This window comes from Jaculus jaculus, chromosome 5 (genome assembly GCF_020740685.1).
Source record: "Jaculus jaculus isolate mJacJac1 chromosome 5, mJacJac1.mat.Y.cur, whole genome shotgun sequence".
Classification (NCBI taxonomy): domain Eukaryota; kingdom Metazoa; phylum Chordata; class Mammalia; order Rodentia; family Dipodidae; genus Jaculus; species Jaculus jaculus.
In genome coordinates, this window is record NC_059106.1 from 106,132,315 (window position 1) to 106,150,525 (window position 18,211).

Sequence of the window (18,211 nt, forward strand, 5' to 3'; positions counted from 1 at the left end):
AGATGCATGTGGCACTTTTTGCATCTGTCTTTATGCGTGGGTCCTGGGGAAGCCAACGCAGGTGGTTAGGCTTTACAGGCAAGCACCTTAACTGCTATCTCTCCAGCCCTAGTAAGCTTTTTTGGTGTGTGTAGTATGTGTGGTATACACTTGTGATGTATTCATGTGTTTGTGCAGATGCACACCCGTGTGCAAGTGTGGAGGGTGTTCTCTATTGTTCTGTCTTATTTCCTTAAGACAGGATCTTTCCCTGAATCTGGAACTTACATCATTTCTCAGACTGGACTGATCAGTTAGCCTGAGTGCTAAGGTTATTAGGCTTGTGTTGAACATGCCTGTCTTCTTACATGGGTGCTGAGGATCAAATTCAAGTCCTTGTACTTGCACAGTAAGCACTTCTACATACTGAGCTATCTCTTCAAGTCCCCCAAAATTTTATCTATAAAGAAACATGTATGGTGGCTTAACAGCTAAGGCATTTTCCTGCAAAGCCTAAGGACCCAGGTTCAGTTCCCCAGTACCTACGTAAGCCAGATGCACAAGGTGGCACATGCATATGGAGTTCTGTTTGCAGTAGCTGGAGGCCCTGGCATACACCCATTCTCTCTCTGCCTCGTTCTCTCCCTATCAAACAAATACATTTTTAAAAAAATTAAAAAAAAAAAAGAAAGAAACATGTATGGGCCTGGAGAGATGGCTTAGCTGTTAAGCGCTTGCCTGTGAAGCCTAAGGACCCTGGTTCAAGGCTCAATTCCCCAGGACCCATGTTAGCCAGATGCACAAGTGGGCGCACATGTCTGGAGTTCATTTGCAGTGGCTGGAGGCTCTGGTGCGCCCATTCTCTGTCTCTCTCTCTCTACCTCCTTCTCTGTCTGTCACTCTCAAATAAACAAATAAAAGTAAACAAACAAAACTAGTTTTTAAAAAAAGGAACATGTAGGACAAGCCATGGTGGCTTACCTGTAATTCTAGCCCTCAGGAGGCAGAAAGACAGAGAATTTGAGGCCATCCTGAGTTAAACAGTAAGGTAGTTTTTCAAAAATCAAAAAGAAAACATATACTTTCCACTGTCAAGCAAGAGGCTCTGGAGCACCACCCATACATACAACACGTATGCAAATAAGTTAAACATGATAAAATAAAAACAATACGCCAAAAGAGGGAGGGACCGGAGAGATAGCTCAGTGATTAAAGGCACTTGCTTGCAAAGTCTGCCAGCAAAGGATTCAATTACCCTGCACTCACATTAAAGCCAGATGCAAAATGGCATACACATCTATGATCCCATCATATCCACAGCAATGGAAGGTGGAAACAGGAAAATCCATTAAGATCACTTGCCAGCTAGACTGGTGCACAGCAGCAGCAGCAGCAAAAACAAAGGAGACCTGGTCTCAAAACAAAGCAGGGTGGTGGGGAGGGTGAGGCTGGGAAGATGGCTTAGAAGTTAAAGGAACTTACTGGCAAAACCTGGCAGCCCAGGTTCAATTCCCAAACCACCCATATAAGTCAAATACAGAAAGTGACACAAGCACCTGTTGTTCATATACAGCAGCAAGAGGTCCTGGCATGTGCACACACACATAGTCTGGGCCAGAGTAAGAGCCTACCTTTAACTGCCTTTACCAAACCATCTGCCTAGTCCTCTTGAGAATTTATTCTAGAGAAATAAAAACTGATAGCAAACATATACACACAAATGCTCATAGCAACTTTATTAAAAATAGCCAAAAGTGCCAGACGTGGTGGCACATGCCTCTAATCCCAGCACTCAGGAGGCAGAGGTAGGAGGATTGCTGTGAGTTCGAGGCCACCCTGAGACTACAGAGTGAATTCCAGGTCAGCCTGGGCAAGAGGGAAACCCTACCTCGAAAAACAAAACAAAACAAAAAAAAAGCCAAAAGTGCTAAAACTAGAATGAGACCAATACAGAGAAGAAATGGGGAGAGGAAGAGTTACCTAACAGATTAAGAAAGGACAGAATATAGGGGGTAGGATGGGCTTGGAGGTAGTGAGAGTGGGGGAATTATTCAAAAACATGAATCACTTCCATAGAAACATTCTGGCTAGCACTCTATAAGATAAAACCACCAATAAAGGGGGAGGGGAACAGTCCAGACAGAAGGTGAAAAAAGCCTAATCATAAAAACATGGGACTCAGGCTGGAGGGATAGCTTAGGGGTTAAGGTGCTTGTCTTCAAAGCCAACCCAGGTTCAATTCCCCAGGACCCACGTAAGCCAGATACACAAGGTGGCACATGCATCTAGAGTTCATGTGTGGTAGCTAGAGGCCCTGGCATGCCATTCTCCCTGTCTGTCTCAAATAAATAAATAAAAATATTTAAAAAGAAAAAAATGGGGACTCTTTGCTAGGCATGATGGTGCATGCCTTTAATCCCAGCACTCAGGAGGCAGAGGTAGGAAGATTGCCATGAGTTCCAGACCACCCTGAGAGTACATAGCGAATTCCAGGTCAGCCTGGGCTAGAGTGAAGCCCTACCTCGAAGAAGGAAAAAAAAAAAACAAAAAAAAATCACATGGGACTCTAGCTGGGCATGGTAGCACATGCCTTTAATCCCAACACTTGGGAAGCAGAGGTAGGAGGATCACTGTGAGTTCTAGACCACCTAGAGAACAGAGTGAATTCCAGGTCAGCCTGGGCTAGAACAAAAGCCTACCTGAAAAAAAACAAAAAACAACCCTCAAAAGGAGTAAGGGGGGAGCACCTGAAAAGTAGGGCTCTGGCGAGGGTGGAATGAAGCCTAAACTTACAATTTTTTTTCTGTCCCTGACCTGTAACTCCCAGTAGCAGAGAATGGTTGCTACCCACATTGATCTGTTGATCGGAGAGACCTATGAGGTCCCCAAATCAAGAAAACTTTCTGTTAAAGCACTTGATTACCTGCCTGAGGCAAAAGCTAAGACTAAACTGAGCTCGGTGGTACACACCTTTAATCCTGGCACTCAGAAGGCAGAGGTAGGAGGATCACTGTGAGTTCGAGGCCACCCAGAGAATAGCGTGAATTCCAGGTCAGCCTGAGCTGGAGTGAGACCCTACCTTGAAAAAATAAAATAAATAAATAAAATAAAATAAAGCTAAAACCCTATTGCTGAAGACACCATATGCTGCTAACAAAGAGCACGGAGACACCTGGCTGGAATTCAGAAGCCAGTCCCCAGACAGTCTGTCTAGTGCTGGAAAGCGCTACATGAGCTACTGGGAGAAAATGGCCAACGACAGTCTGAGCAACTCAGAAGTAAACACCCTCACACGATGTACATGTCAGTGCAATAGTGGCACACAGCCTCAGTGGATAATCAATAGCTTTCTGATTGGCTAAGCGATCCGCTCAATGTAAAGGAGCCCATATCTGGAACTGGGAACCAGATTAGAATCCTATGGAGACAAAGATTATGTGTCAAGCTCTACTAGTCTTTGGCTAAAAGAGGGATTATATACATCAAATTCTCCCTAAATTAATAGTGTTTATCCCAGTTAAACTTTGCTGACTTCATTCTCCACTGGATAATCTGTTTTTCTTTTTCAGAAGGTAGCAAGAATGGAGATAAATTACCCCTCGCACTTCAGCCAAGCCACAGCTGAAACCATAGAATTGAAGAGACAAGCAAGAGTGCTGCTTCCATGCTGAACCTTATAATCAGCACCAGCGAGTAAGAGACAGACCTTCAGGATACTCAACACCTACTGTGGTGGTTTGATTCAGGTGTTCCCCATAAACTTAGGTGTTCTGTCTGAATGCTAGGTTGCCAGCTGATGGAGATTTGGGAATTAACGCTTCCTGGAAGTAGTGTATTGTTGGGGGCGGGTGTTATAGCCAGTTTCCCCTTGCTAGTGTTTGGCACACTCTCCTGTTGCTATTGTCCACCTTATGTTGGCCAGGGGGTGATGTCCACCCTCTGCTCAAGCCATCATTTTCCCTGCCATCATGGAGCTTCCATTTGAGTCTGTAAGCCAAAATAAATCCTTTTTTCCCAAAAGCTGCCCTTGGTAGGGTGATTTCTGCCAGCAATGCAGACCTGACTGCAACACCTACCAAAGCTCATCACTGAAGTAGTCTTAAAACTCACACACCACAGCTCAAGGAATTTTGCGGAAGAGGGGGCAGAAAGAGCCACAGGTTGGGAAATTATGCCCCGAGACATTCCCTCCCCTGCCCCCAAAGGTAACTGACTGCTGCTCCCACAACACATAAACCACAACCCTATGGGGAATACCTGCAACCCCACTGAGGAGCATCCCCAAGGGAATGGAGGCAGGGATGAGGGTACCAACACATGATGTATCCATACGAAACATCTTGTTAGTAATAATAAACATTTTTTTAAAAAGCCAGGTATGGTGGCACACACCTTTAATCCCAGCACTCAGGAGGCAGAGGTAGGCAGATCGCCATGAGTTTGAGGCCACTCTGAGACTGCATAGTGAATTCCAGGTCAGCCTGAGCTTGAGTGAGACCCTACCTTGGAGGAAAAAAAAAAAAAAAACAGACACTGGCTACTAATTCCCAGGGCTGAAATTGGGTCACTACCCTCAACAGTAAGCTGTTGGCCGGGGAAAGCCATGAGATCCTCAAAACATTAGGTCATTGCCAAAACACTTGATTACCTCCCAGAGTTAAAACGTAAAACCTTACTGCTGAAGACACCACAGGCTGTGGTCACAGGACATCAGAATACCATGCTGGAACAGAAAGGAAACTAATTTCCCTCAAGAGCCCTATGGGAGCTGCCAGAAGACAATGCCAACCAACAGCATGGATAAGTTGGGGACTCTACAGACTATGAAATCAACCAGCCAGACAAAAAGTACAAACTTGTGCAATAGCAGCTTGCAGCAACTATTCTCTGACTGGGTATGAGGCCTGCTCAGTGGGAGAGATCTCATACCTGGTATTGGTAACCACGTCACAATCCCATGGTCAGGAAACTCATACTTCAGAGAGAAGCCCCCACTGCTCTCTGGAGAAGAGTGGGCTTGCACACCAAAAATTTCTCAAATAACTTTGCATATCCCCTTTAACCCAAGCTGCTCTCACTCTAGGTTACAGACTCTGTTTTATTTTACAGGTGGCAGAGAAAATAGAACTGAAATATATCAAGAAGATAGGTGCATACCCACATGAGACTTGCCACCTCTACCACATCTGTCAAGGGCCCAGGAGAAATTGCTGAAGAAGCAGCGACAATACTACTGCTCACAACCTGACAACCAGCTCCAAAGTGATGATGACAGACATGGTCTTCAACCAAAAACTATCAAAGCAGAGGCTACAAAGAACTTGACACTAGGGCTGGAGAGATGGCTCAACAGTTAAGACACTTGCCTGCAAAACCTAACCGGATCAATTCCCTAGTACCACATAAAGCCAGATATACAAAGTGGTCCATGTATCTGGAGTTCCTTTGCAGCAGCTAGAAACCCTGACAAGCCTATTCATTCTCATTCATTCATTCGTATTCTTTCTCTGCTTGCAAATAAATTTTTAAAATTTTTAAAAAAGAACTCAACACTGAATGGGTGGCAAAAGGCCTGCTCAGGGAGCATTGAAGGAGTGGGTCAGAAAGATTTAAGAGCCACAGAGAGGGTAAGAATACCCTGAGGCAGTCCCCCCACCCACTCCACAGGGACTGAGGCCTTCATGATCCTACAGTGACTACCATAACCCCACAGAGGTGGGCTGCCAGGGTAATGGGAGCTGGGACGAGAGGATATAAGTGTATATCCTGTGACTACCTGCCCAACGTGTACACACATGTGCTCACACACATATGAACACACCTACACACAAAAGAAAGGGGGGGGGGCTAGAGAAACGGCTCAGCAGTTAAGGCGCTTGACTGCAAAGCCAGAGAGCCTGGGTTCAATTCCTCAGTATCCACATAAAGCCAGATGCACAAAGTTACACATGCATCAGGAATTTGTTTGTGGCAGCAAAAGAACCTGGTACACCCATATTCTTTCTCTGTGTCTCTGCAAATAACTAAAATTTTTAAAAGGGGGGGGCTGGAGAGATGGATTAGCAGTTAAAGTATTTGCCTGCAAAGCCAAAGGACTCAGGTTCGATTCCCCAGGACCCACATTAGCCAGATGCACAAGGGGGCACATGTGTCTAGAGTTCGTTTGCAGTGGCTGGAGGCTCTGGTGTGCCCATTCTCTCCGACCCCCTTTTCTCTTTCAAATAAATAAGTAAAAATAAACATTTTTAATAAAAGAAAAATATATATATTTATATATATGAAAGAAAAAATACAAATATAGTATGTATGTATAAAGGACACCTACTAAACAGATATTTAGATATACTTTTTTAAATTTCTAGAAATATCATAAACATACATGGAATTAAATTGTTGATTTTTAAAAAGCCAAAACTAAGCCAGGCATGGTGGTGCATATCTTTAATCCCAGAACTCAGGAGGCAGAGGTAATAGGAGGATCGCTGTAAGTTCAAGGCCACCCTGAGACTACATAGTGAATTCTCCAGGTCAGCCTAGGCTAGAATGGGCCCCTACCTTGGGGGGGGGACTTAAATCACCCCAAAAGTTCCTCAACTAGTAAAATACTAGTTATGCTGAGGTACTGAGATAAGTAAATTATGATGAAAAACTACAAATAGACACCCACACGCCAAAAACCTCTTAGATAAGTCTCTATGGAATCGTATTTGGTAAGGAGAAAAAAGTCAAACATTAAATGTTATACTATACACAATGCTGTGACATGTAAAATAACAAAATTTTAGAAACAGAGGACAGATTCATAGTAACATTTACATTTGGAGGAGACCTTGGGGAAGTAAAGTTTTAACAGTACATGAAGGATACTTGTTCCTGCCAATAGTTCAGTATCTTGACTAATGGAAACATGAACTTACTCAAGTGATAAAATTGTATTGGACAATAGACACATGCAAAGTTTGTGTCACGAATTTCCCCAAAAAGGCATGGAAACTTTGAGAAGAGTGAGGCCAAGTGGGAAAGAAGTTGGGTAGGTTACTGGGTGTAGGCCTTTAAAGGGAATAATAGGACCTCAATCCTTGTCTCTGCTTTCTGGTCTCAATGAAGTAAATAGGCCTCCTCCTCTACCTTGGGCTCCTATAATGATCTACTGTGTTGCCATAGGCCTAAAGCAACAGGGCCAAGAAACCAAGGACTGAAACTTCTGTAAGCCTGAACTAAAAAATCTTTCCTCCTTACTAGTTGATTATCTTAGGTACTAGGTTACAATGACTGAACTAACACAAAACACAAGGGCTGGAAAGATGGGTCAGAGGTTAAGGCACTTGCCTGCAAAAGTCTAACAACCCAAGTTTGATTCCCTAGTACCCACATAAAGCTAGATGCACAAAGTGGCACATGTATCTGGAGTTCCTATGCAGCAGCTAGAGGCCCTGGCATGCCCATTCTACTTCTCCCATTCTCCCTCTCCCCTCTCTCTCTGTTGGGCATGGTAGTAGATGCCTGTAAACCCAGCACTCAGAAGGCTTAGGCTTTAGTAGGAGGATGGCTGAGTTGGAGGCCTGCCTGAGATTACATAGTGAATTCCAGGTTAGCCTGGGCTAAAGTGAAACTGGGAGGAACATAAAACTGGTGAGATTCTTTTTTCTGGAGGGGGGAAGGGCTATGTATGTGCATAGTGTATATATGTGGGTATACATGTTTGTATGTGTGTGAGCCTCAACCTCAACTTCAACCTCCCAAGGACCAAGTAACTAGGATTACAGGCCTGCAACACTAGAGAATACCCAATCTAATGGGTATAACAAGACCTACTGTAGCTTACTTATATATCCCTATTTATTAGTAATACAATGAATCCTGTCATGTGCTTATTGGCCATTTGTACATGATTTCTTAAGTTTATACTTTAAGTTTTAATCAACTTTTTATTTTGAAAATCAACCAGAGTACAAATTTATTCAAAGCTTGTGAGAAGGCATGAAGGCAGTGTTCTTATAAAATGGGAGGAGTCCTGAACAGGCAATGACCAATTTTAGTCAAATCTTAAAAGCACATGTTTCAATGAGAAAAGCCCCTTAGGCACTCTGAAATTCTTGTAACATGTATCACTGTTCAGCCCCCACACACTTTATGTGAAAAAGGTTTGGCTCATTTCTCTCTACATGAAATTGTCTCAGTTCAACATTATTAGCTGGTGGGGTGCTTTTTTTTTTTTTTATTGTTTTTGAAATAGGATCTCTTAGCATGTGGTGCTAGCAAGCCTGGAACTATATAGACCAGGATGGACTCAAACTTGCAGTGATCTCTCACCTATATCTCCTGAGTGCTAGGATTGGATGCATCACCATATCCAGCTCTTTTTGTTTTATCATAAGATCTATATCCCTGAATGGCCTGGAACACACTATGTAACCCAGGCTGGCCTTGAAATTATAACAATCCTCTTACCTTTGCCTCCTCAGTGCTGGGAGGCTCCACTACATCCACATCAATCAAATAACTCAAAAGAAAGAAAGAAAGAAAGAGAGAGAGAGAGAGAGAGAGAGAGAGAGAGAGAGAGAGAGAAGGGGAGGGGGGGAAGAAAGAAAAGAAAGGAAAGGAAGAAAGGAAAGAAAGGAAGAAAGGAAGAAAAGGAAAGGAAAGGAAAGGAAAGGAAGGAAGGAAGGAAGGAAGGAAAAAGAAAGAAAGAAAGAAAGAAAGAAAGAAAGAGAAAGAAAGAAAGAAAGAAAGAAAGAAAGAAAGAAAGAAAGAAAGAAAGAAAGGTTTTTGTTTTGCAAGCAGAGACAGAGAATATGAACGAGAATGAACAGGAAAGGCAGGGCCTACAGCTGCTGCAAACTAACTTAAAATGCATGCGCCACTGTGCATCTGGCTTTACACAGCTACTAGGGAATCAAACCCAGGTCATTAGGCTTTGCAGGCATGAACCTTAAGTACTAAGCCATCTCTCCAGCCCCAATCAACTAGTTCTTAAATACAGGTTAGTGTAATCTACTCTTCCAAAGCTTAACTAAAGCACTCAGATAATAAAAAGAATGAAGATATTTTTCCCAAAGGCAAAAGCATTTATTTATTTAATTTCTTTCAAGGAGACCAGAGTACTCTATTCTCAATGGAAGACACACCCTTTAGAAAAACAATAAATCTGGTGGTAAAGAGTAGATCACTAACATCAAACAACAGCACAACAAGGAGAAACAGCCTACTGAAAGCTTGTGTCTGGAGGACAAGCTTTAAAACTCATTCTGCCAAAATTGATGGTCAAATCAACCACTGAAATTTGCACATCCCAAACCAGCAACTTTCTTAACTACTTTCCAAAAAACTACTGACTACTGAATTTTTAAGAGACATTTTGCCTTTGAAATCACCCAATTAGGGCTGGAGAGAAGGCTTTGTGGTTAAGGCGCATGCCTGTGAAGCCTAAGGACCCAGGTTCAATTCTCCAGGTCCCACGTAAGCCAGATGCATAAAGTGGAACATGCATCTGGAGTTCATTTGCAGTGGCTAGAAGCCTTGGTGTGCCCATTCTCACTCTCTCTATCTGACTATAAGTAAGTAAGTAAAAATGAAATATTTTAAAAAGTAAGACTCATTTAAAAAAATGTTCAAAACAAAGAATTTAAAAAAAAAAAAAATCACTCAATTAGCTGGGTGTGGTGGCGCACATGAGTTTGAAGCCACCTTGAGACTACATAGTGAATTCCAGGTTAGCATGGGGTAGAGCGAGACCCTACCTCAAAAAAAAAAAAAATTTTTTTTAAAAATTACTCAGCCAAATAGCTAATGTTCTTAAATAAAATTTAACCCCAATTTACTTCATGACACTCAGAAGGCAGATAAAAAAGGAAATATTAAAAGCTAGTCAAACTTGTGTGTTCTGGGCTGGAGAGATGGCTTAGTGGTTAAGTGCTTGCCTGTGAAGCCTAAGGACCCTGGTTCAAGGCTCGATTCCCCAGGACCCACATTAGCCAGATTCATAAGAGAGCGCACGCGTCTGGAATTTGTTTGCTGTGGCTGGAAGCCCTGGCATGGGCCCTCCTCCCCCCTCCCTCTTTCTCTCTGTCACTCTCAAATAAACAAATAAAAATGAAAAAAAACCCTTAAAAACAAAACTTGTATGTTCTGCATAAAGAGTATCCTTACCTCCCTTCATGCCTACCTTTATTATATATCACCCACCCATTAAATGGAGAGACTCTAAGGTACTCGGCATTCAAAGCAAAAAAGCAAAGACCTTTGTCTTTATGCAACTTATTTTTCAAGTGGGCTTAGATTCATTTTTGTTATTATTTTGTTTATTTGTGATTCTTCTTGCTGCACAGCCCAGCTGGCCCAAAACTCTATGTATAGCTTAGGCTGGCCTCACACCTGTGACTCTACTGCTTCATTTTCCCAAGTGTTGGACTTATAGGCATGAGCCACCACACCCAGCTATACTTTAGATTCAGTTTGAGAATGGTTAAATGTGGAACAGTAATTTCTCTTAGCGACTGCATTCAAGAAATGTGACCATAAAAGTCTTACATAATTTCTAATATGGATGTGTGGGAATTCAAAGTATACAGAAAAACAAAAACAGCAGCCCTGGTGAGCACTACAAGTACCATAAATCCATAAAAGTTCTTTCTTCAGAGTCAATACTCAGTAAGAAACTAAAATGACTGTGCCTGAAATATAATGAGGCCCTGCCCTACTTTTTGAGCCTGGTTCTTCAGGGCACTTATAACTACTTCTAAAGAAATCTCAAGGGCTGGAGATGTGGCTTAGTGGTTAAGCGCTTGCCTGTGAAGCCTAAGGACCCCAGTTCGAGGCTCCATTCCCCAGGACCCATGTTAGCCAGATGCACAGGGGGCGCATGCGTCTGGAATTCGTTTGCAGTGGCTGGAAGCCCATTCTCTACCTCCCTCCCACCCACCCACCCCCGTCACTGTCAAATAAATAAATAAATAAATAAATAAATAAATAAAATGAACAATAACAAAAAAAATTTTTAAAAATCTCAAATGTTGGGACAGGCAGTGAGGTTCAGTGGCAAAACATCTACCTAAGAAAGGATGAAATGGGACTCTAGTCAAATGACACTATTGAACAGTATACACTTGTAATCTCCAGCATGAATCAGAAGGGCATTCTCTGCTACAGACCAAGTAGCTAGCCTAGGTTACATGAAACCCTGTCTGTAAATAAGTAAATAATGAAGTGTCTTAAAAAGTACACATTCAAAATATTTTTAGTTATCTATTTAGACATGCACTGTTCAAAATGGTAGCCACTAGCCATGTGGTTACTGAACACTTGAAATACAACTTCCTCCCCTCCCCACCTCAAGAAATAAATATGAGAGGAACTGTCAGTAGAATTCACACACTAAAATTATGTGAAATACTTCAATTGTTTAATGTTGACAACACAGTCTGGCATGGTGGTGCACACTTTCAATCCCAGCAGCAGGCAGGCAGAAGTAGGAAGATTATCGTGAGTTCAAAGCCAGCCTGAGACCACATAGTGAATTCCAGGTCAGCCTGGACTAGAATGAGACCTTGCCTGGCCCGGGGGTGGGGGGAATAGGAATCAAAATATCAAAAATGGGCTGGGCGTAGTGGCACATGCCTTTAATCCCAGCACTTGGGAGGAAGAGGTAAGAGGATTGCCAAGTGTTCAAGGCCACCCTGAGACTACATAGTGAATTCCAGGTCAGCCTGAGCTAGAGCAAGACCATACCTCAGAAAAACAAAAAAAAAAAAAAAAAAAAAAAAAAAGACCTCAAAAACCTTTCCAGTACTCTTCTCAATGGCAGATTAAAACTGACCACATATATTAATTATATCCTCCCTTTCAGAAAGGCTGTAACTCACCCCCTTCCCACACAATTCTTCAGAGTTCATTTTAAACATCACATGTCCATGTCCAAGGTGTTCACATTTCCACAATTTAGGCTAGTTCTCTCCTCTCTATGCTTACTACTGTAGTGCTTTGAAAACTATTGTGCATTGCCAGAATGCTCAGAAAGTGTATTGTCTGTCCACCACTTACTCTCAGTGCCTGTAACAGTACCTAGCATTAGGTGCTCAATAAATATTTGCTAACCAAGCTAACGACCTGACTCACCTAGTTACAGCTAAAAGCAAACTTAATGCTAGGTAGTGCTAACTCACAAGGCAGAGTACAAATTCTAAGCTTCATGAAATTTATGATAGTCCCAGAAAACAGTACAATGCTCGGGAAATAATGAAGATGATGATAACCCCACAAAGTAAAATAATAACCTTTTTAAAGCAATTGTCCAGTTTAATATCAGTGTAACGTGTTTATGGGAATGAGTTAAGTTGTTGAGAAGTATCATAAATCCAAACCAATGACTTCTGTAAAATCAGCTTATTTTTCACAATTTCCAGAATCTAAAGAGGATACAGTTGCTTCAATAGTCTCATCATGAAATCAGCTACATGTAACACAGGATTTACTGTACTGTCCCAGTGCTGGAGCTGGGCTCCAAATGATAGGCAATTAGGTGTCTTTTAAAGAATTTGTGTGTATGTGGGGGAAGGGGAGAGCAGCTTCAATGTACAATTAACAAAATTAATGTTAGTGCTAGAGTCCAAAGGACTTCTTGGAACCTTTCTTTTTCCAAAACGAGAAACCAATTCAAAAGGTCAATCGTTAACTCTTACTTCCACACCAAGTAATTCTGAAACATGTGGTGTATGTACATTTTAAGTCCTTTAGGACTATGACTGACAAAATACTTTCCTGTAAATTCTAGCCTCAAGTAAAATAGGAGAACGTGACTTCATTCCGACGGGTTGAGGACAGAAATTGATCATCTTGCTCAGATTACTGCTTCAGTTGGTGTCTGGAAAAGCAGTGAGGCAAACATGTGAGATTCCCACCCCAAGCACCAAGAGCCTCCGATTGTTTGACACATCAATGGTTTTAGTCAAGACGGCCAACTCATTTTCCCCCTCTTTTTCCTTGGAACATCAATCTTGGACTCTTAAGTTTACTTTAAGTTATGACTATATGAAAAATTCTCTTTGACCCAAGGAGAAATTAAGGCCTTTAGAACATAGTTAGTGCTGCTTCAATTCCAACCACTAAAATATGTCCATTACAAGTATTACACATCTAGTAACTCCACACAAAAACGGGGGGTAAAAACAGTCAAGTCACTTAAAGAAACAAGATTCTGGATCATCGTTAAATGCTGCAGGTTTTGTACCAGTAGGCACTGAGCAGAGAGGAAGACTTGAAAGCAAAAGACCGATGGAAAGCAAGAGAAGACCCCACCCCAGCGAACGCTACACGGATTCGAACAGCAACTTAAGTCTGTCGTCTGGAAGAGGAATCACTGGAACAAAGGCGTATATGACGGGAAGCAAGATTTCTGGAATAAAAGAAATCTGCTGGCGGTTCCGTCGCCCGTACATTATCCTCCCACAGGTCTTACCTATGGTGGAGATAAAGGTAGTATTGAAGGCATCATCCGAGAAACGAAAAAGGACGCAGGTCTTCCCCACTCCCGAGTCCCCAATCAGGAGCAGCTTGAAAAGCAGGTCGTACGTCTTCTTCGCCATTGGGAGGAGCGGCTCAGGCTCTGGCCGCCGGCGGCCCCACGGGATCGGTCCTTCTCACCACGGCCAACTCCTCACCCGGCGATCTTGGGAACCCGGGAAGCAAGGGCGGGTGTCGAGTCGGAGCGGGAGACCTGGAACTGCCTCGGCGGGCGGGACCCGACGGTGGCGGCGTCCGTGCCTCCGAGGGGCGGCGACCGCGAGTCCGCAGCCTTTCCCAGCCGCTCCGCCCGGTTCCGGGGAGTCGGTCGGGACAAGATGGCCTCCCCTCCCCCCTCAGTGCTGCCCGGCCGGGACGCTCCCACGGGCGGGCGGGCGGGTAGTACCGTCGAGGGCGCGGGGCAGGCGTGAAGACAGCTCCTCCCGAGCAGACGCTCCGCGCTAGCACGCGGCGCGGGCGGCGAAGGAAGAGTGCGAACCGAGGAACCCGGCTACATAGCCTCAAGAAGCCGAGCCTCCCGGGCCAGAGCCACCTTTTCCCCGTGCCCTCTCACGCCGGCGTGCGCGCTGCCCGAGACGCACGCAAGGACGTACGCCCGCCCTTCTCTCGAGCCCTCGCCCTCGCCCTGCGGCCCGCCTCTGCGCAGGCGCGCGGGGGTGCGGGCCGATGCGGAGGCGGAGACGCGAGCGCGGGCCGCAGTCGGACCCGAAGGAGAGGGCCCAGGAGTGAGCCAGAGTGGGCGAGGCCACGGGCGCGCTCCCCGTGGCCGCCTGATAGGGTGCGCGGGGTACGAGCGCGCCCGCGGGAGGCGCGGCCTGAACACTGCGCAGGCGCACCACGGCTAAGAGCCCTCCCCTCCTCTGCGTTGCCTTGGGGGTCCTGCTGGCTGCTGGGCACCCCGCCCCGCCGCGTCAGGGGTTGTGCAGCTGAGGCTCTGGGCCCGGCGACGGCTGTGGGTGGTCACGTGAGCCTGTGTCGGTGTAGCTCGCCTGCAGGAGTAGTGCCCTGACCCACTCAGGAGCCTCGAGGCTGCAACCAGGAGCGCCTGTCCTCGGGGGCCAGCCCTGACCCGGGAAAGCCGGCGCTCCATCCCGGGCTCCCTACGGAGTTAGCTACGTTCCGGTGGGGGCGGGGGGGGAGGGAGAGAGAGCCAGCGCCCGAGTTCGAAGTGGCAGAGCCGGCCTCGCTTCTCGGAGTGGGATGATGTCATCAGCCTTCCCGGGCGAGAAGACTGAAGTCCCCCGGAGCTGAAAACCTCCCAGAATTGAAGCTTCGCTGCCGCGCCCGGGTCGCAAAACTTGCTCCCGGCCCAAGCGGAGCTCTGTAAAAGGCGAGGCTGTCTCCTTACGGTCCGAGTAGTAACCACCTTGTCGAAAACCGAAAGGTGGTGAACCTTGCCCTAACCCTACCGGCCTCTTAATTGCTTTGTACGTGATAAGTTTCTTCGGTGCAGCGTCTGCGCCACATAGTCCAGGCTGGCTTCAATACCGGGCTCTTGATTTCTTCAGTCGTCTTCACCCATCCTTCCTCTCCATCAGTGTTATTTTACACTTCCATTTTCTCGTCCTTTCTGTAGTTGAAATAGCCATGCTTCTGACCTACCCTTCACAATATGCTCCATCACTGCTGCACAGGCAGGATGTGATAGTAGATGGTTGAACGTGGTGAGCTGATGCAGTCTGAAAGAGTAGAAAATGCTGGGACATCAGGAAAGCGATAGATTAAGAAAGAAGTAAAAAGCCACACCGTCACCGAAATGCTGTGTATTTGATATGTAATTAAAACGAGCCTTTGAGGCGATTCTAGTCATGTTTAGGCCTTGTGTTCTTTAAAGACTCGTTTTGCATTCCTTTTCGCTCCCAAACACCTGTAAAACTTCCGTACTGAAGAATCTAGTTAGGGCTTGCCTTGCATGCACAAAGCTTTGGGTTCAATCCTCTCTACTGGATAGTATCAGACAGGGGCCATGTGTTAGTACCAGCGTGAGGCAGGAGAATCAGAAGTTAAAGCTACATAGTGAATTCGAAAACAACCAAGACTACGTGAGACCCTGTTAAAAAGGGAAGCGCTCACACCTGTAATCCTACTATTCAGGAGGCTGAGAAGAAGATAGTTGTGATTTTGAGGCCAGTCTGGGAGTTCCGCATCAACCCAGGATAGATTGAGACGTTGCCAAGAAAGAAGACAAAGAAGAGCCAGGTGTGGTGACACCTGCATTTAATCCCTGCACTCAAGAGGCCAAGGTAGGAGAAACACCGGGAGTATGAGGCTACCCCTGAGGCTCTAAATTGATTTCCAGGTCAGTGTGGGCAAGAGTGAGACCCTACCTCAAAAAAAAAAAAAAAAAAAAAAAAAAAAAAAAGCAAAAAGAGAGAGAAAGGAAGAAAGGGACGGAGGAGAAAAAAAGCTTGCCTCTCCTTCCTCAGTTTAATTGCCCTACCTTTATTTTCTTTGTAAAAATTTGTTTATTTGAGGGGGAGAGAAAATGGGCACACCAGGGCCTTCTGTTGCTGCAAAATGAGCTCTAACTACATGGGCATTTGACTTTATTGAGTACTGAAGAATCAAACCCAGTCAGGTTTTCAAAGCAAGCCCCTTTAACTGCTGAGCCATCTCTCCAGCTGTTGATTGTTTATTCCTAATTGTTGATTGCTATTCTTAATTTTATCACTTAAAGCTTATCCTCTGACAGAGGCTTAAATGGGAGAGTAATATCATTACATAAATTAGGGAAGTAAATGTTACTGGAGTTTGAGTTCTGACAGTCCCAACAAGCTGGGCTCAGTCTCCCATCCCTAATATGCCAACAAATAATGCAGTACTGAGAAAGATTTTTTCAATGTGCCCACATTGGGAAAATGAGCAAACAATAAACATACCAAGTCCATCTTCAGGTTACTGACATGAGATTTAGGTTTAAATAGAGGACAAAAAGTGTGCAGAATTAAGTAGTCCCCATCAAGATGAGGTCTTCAGTGGGATGACTCAAAAGTCACCATAATTCTGAGGAGTAACAGTTGAGTGTTCAGCACTGAGACTTCTATCTCTATCACACCTGCCAAGGTTCAGGGCCCATTGTGGATGAGGTAGCAGGAAGAATGTTAAGAGCCAAAGGACTGCTTACAATGCAATCTTCCCGACACAGAATGGCCTGGATATACATGACCTCACAGTGTCTAATTGAGAGGGGGAGGGGATATGATGGAGGGTGGATTTATGAGGGGGAAAGTCAGGGTGGTGAGGGGATTATCATGGTTTATTGTCTATAATTAGAGAAGCTAAAAAAAAAAAAAGAAAAGATGTGGTCTTGCCCATCATTGATTCATCATTGTCTTGGCTGTCGTCTGTCCTGCAGAATGGCTTAATAAGGGCTTGATGTCCAGAGATCATATCCCTATTGCCCACATAAACTCAGACACAGTAACACACATCTGTAATCCCAGTCCTCCTGTGGTGCTTTGGGAGGTGAAGACAGAATTCCACAAGCACCTGGGCAGCCAACCTGGCCTTAGTAATAGCAGAGGTGAACAGCAAGAGATTCTGCCTCAAACCGAGGTGGAAAGTCTTGTCCTCCCACCTCCACATGTGCACCATGGCACACTAGCTGCAACACACAATATAATTTTGCAGGGGGTGGTTCAAGATAGGGACTCACTCTAGTCCAGCCTGACTTAGCACTCATTCTGTATGTTGGATGGCCTTGAACTCACAGTAATCCTCCCTACCTTTTCCTCCCTAGTGCTGGGATTAAAATTATGTTCCACCACACCTGGTACAAGATAATTTTTTTTTTTTTTGGTTGTTCTCAGTAGGGTCTCACTCTAACCTAAGCTGACCTGGAATTCACTCTGTATTGTCAGGGTGACCTTGAACTCATGACAGTCCTACGTCTGCCTCCCAGAGTGCTGGGATAAAGGCATATGCCACCACACCCAGCTACCAGATAATTTTTTTAAGGCAAAAAAGATAACAAAAAGAGCCGGGCGTGGTGGCGCACACCTTTAATCCCAGCACTCGGGAGGCAGAGGTAAGAGGATTGCCGTGAGTTCGAGGCCACTCTGAGACTCCATAGTGAATTCCAGGTCAGCCTGGGCTGGAGTAAGACCCTACCTCGAAAAACCAAAAAAAAAAAAAAAAAAAAAAAAGATAACAAAAAGAGCTGGGCATGTGGTGGCACATGCCTTTAATCCCAGCACTCGGGAGGCAGAGAGGTAGGCATATCACTATAAATTCCAGGCCACCCTGAGAATATAGAGTGAATTCCAGGTCAGCCTGGGCTAGAGTGAGACCCTACCTTGAAAAACCAAACAGAAAATGGTTGTCAAAAGAAAGATGAAGCCGGGTGTGGTGGTGCATGCCTTTAATCCCAGCACTTGGAAGGCAGAGGTAGAAGGATTGCCGTGAGTTCGAGGCCACTCTGAGACCACATAGTGAATTCCAGGTCGGCCTGGGCTAGAGCAAGACCCTACCTCGAAAAACCAAAATAAAATAAAATTTCATATATATATATATATATATATATATATATACACACACACACACACACACACACACACACACACACATATATTTATATATAATGTTATTTTATTGTTTTATATTATATATATATATATGTTTTTTAAAGAAACTACTGGAAACTAGAAATAAGAATAAAGTTAATTTTATTTTCAAGGCAGAAAAAATTCTTAATTTTAGCTCATTAAATATTTAA

At 44.5% G+C, this 18,211-nt stretch overlaps 1 protein-coding gene across 1 annotated transcript in view; it reads right to left on the minus strand.

The window, feature by feature from the left end:
- Window positions 1–13,823, minus strand: part of Rab10 (RAB10, member RAS oncogene family) — a 69,802-nt gene extending 55,979 nt beyond the window's left edge. Inside the window, exon 1 of the mRNA XM_004663738.3 lies at window positions 13,433–13,823. Within this exon, the coding sequence (XP_004663795.1) occupies window positions 13,433–13,559 (127 nt within the window). The 5' untranslated portion in view covers window positions 13,560–13,823. The remainder of the gene's footprint in view (window positions 1–13,432) is intronic.
- Window positions 13,824–18,211: the final 4,388 nt, after the last annotated feature.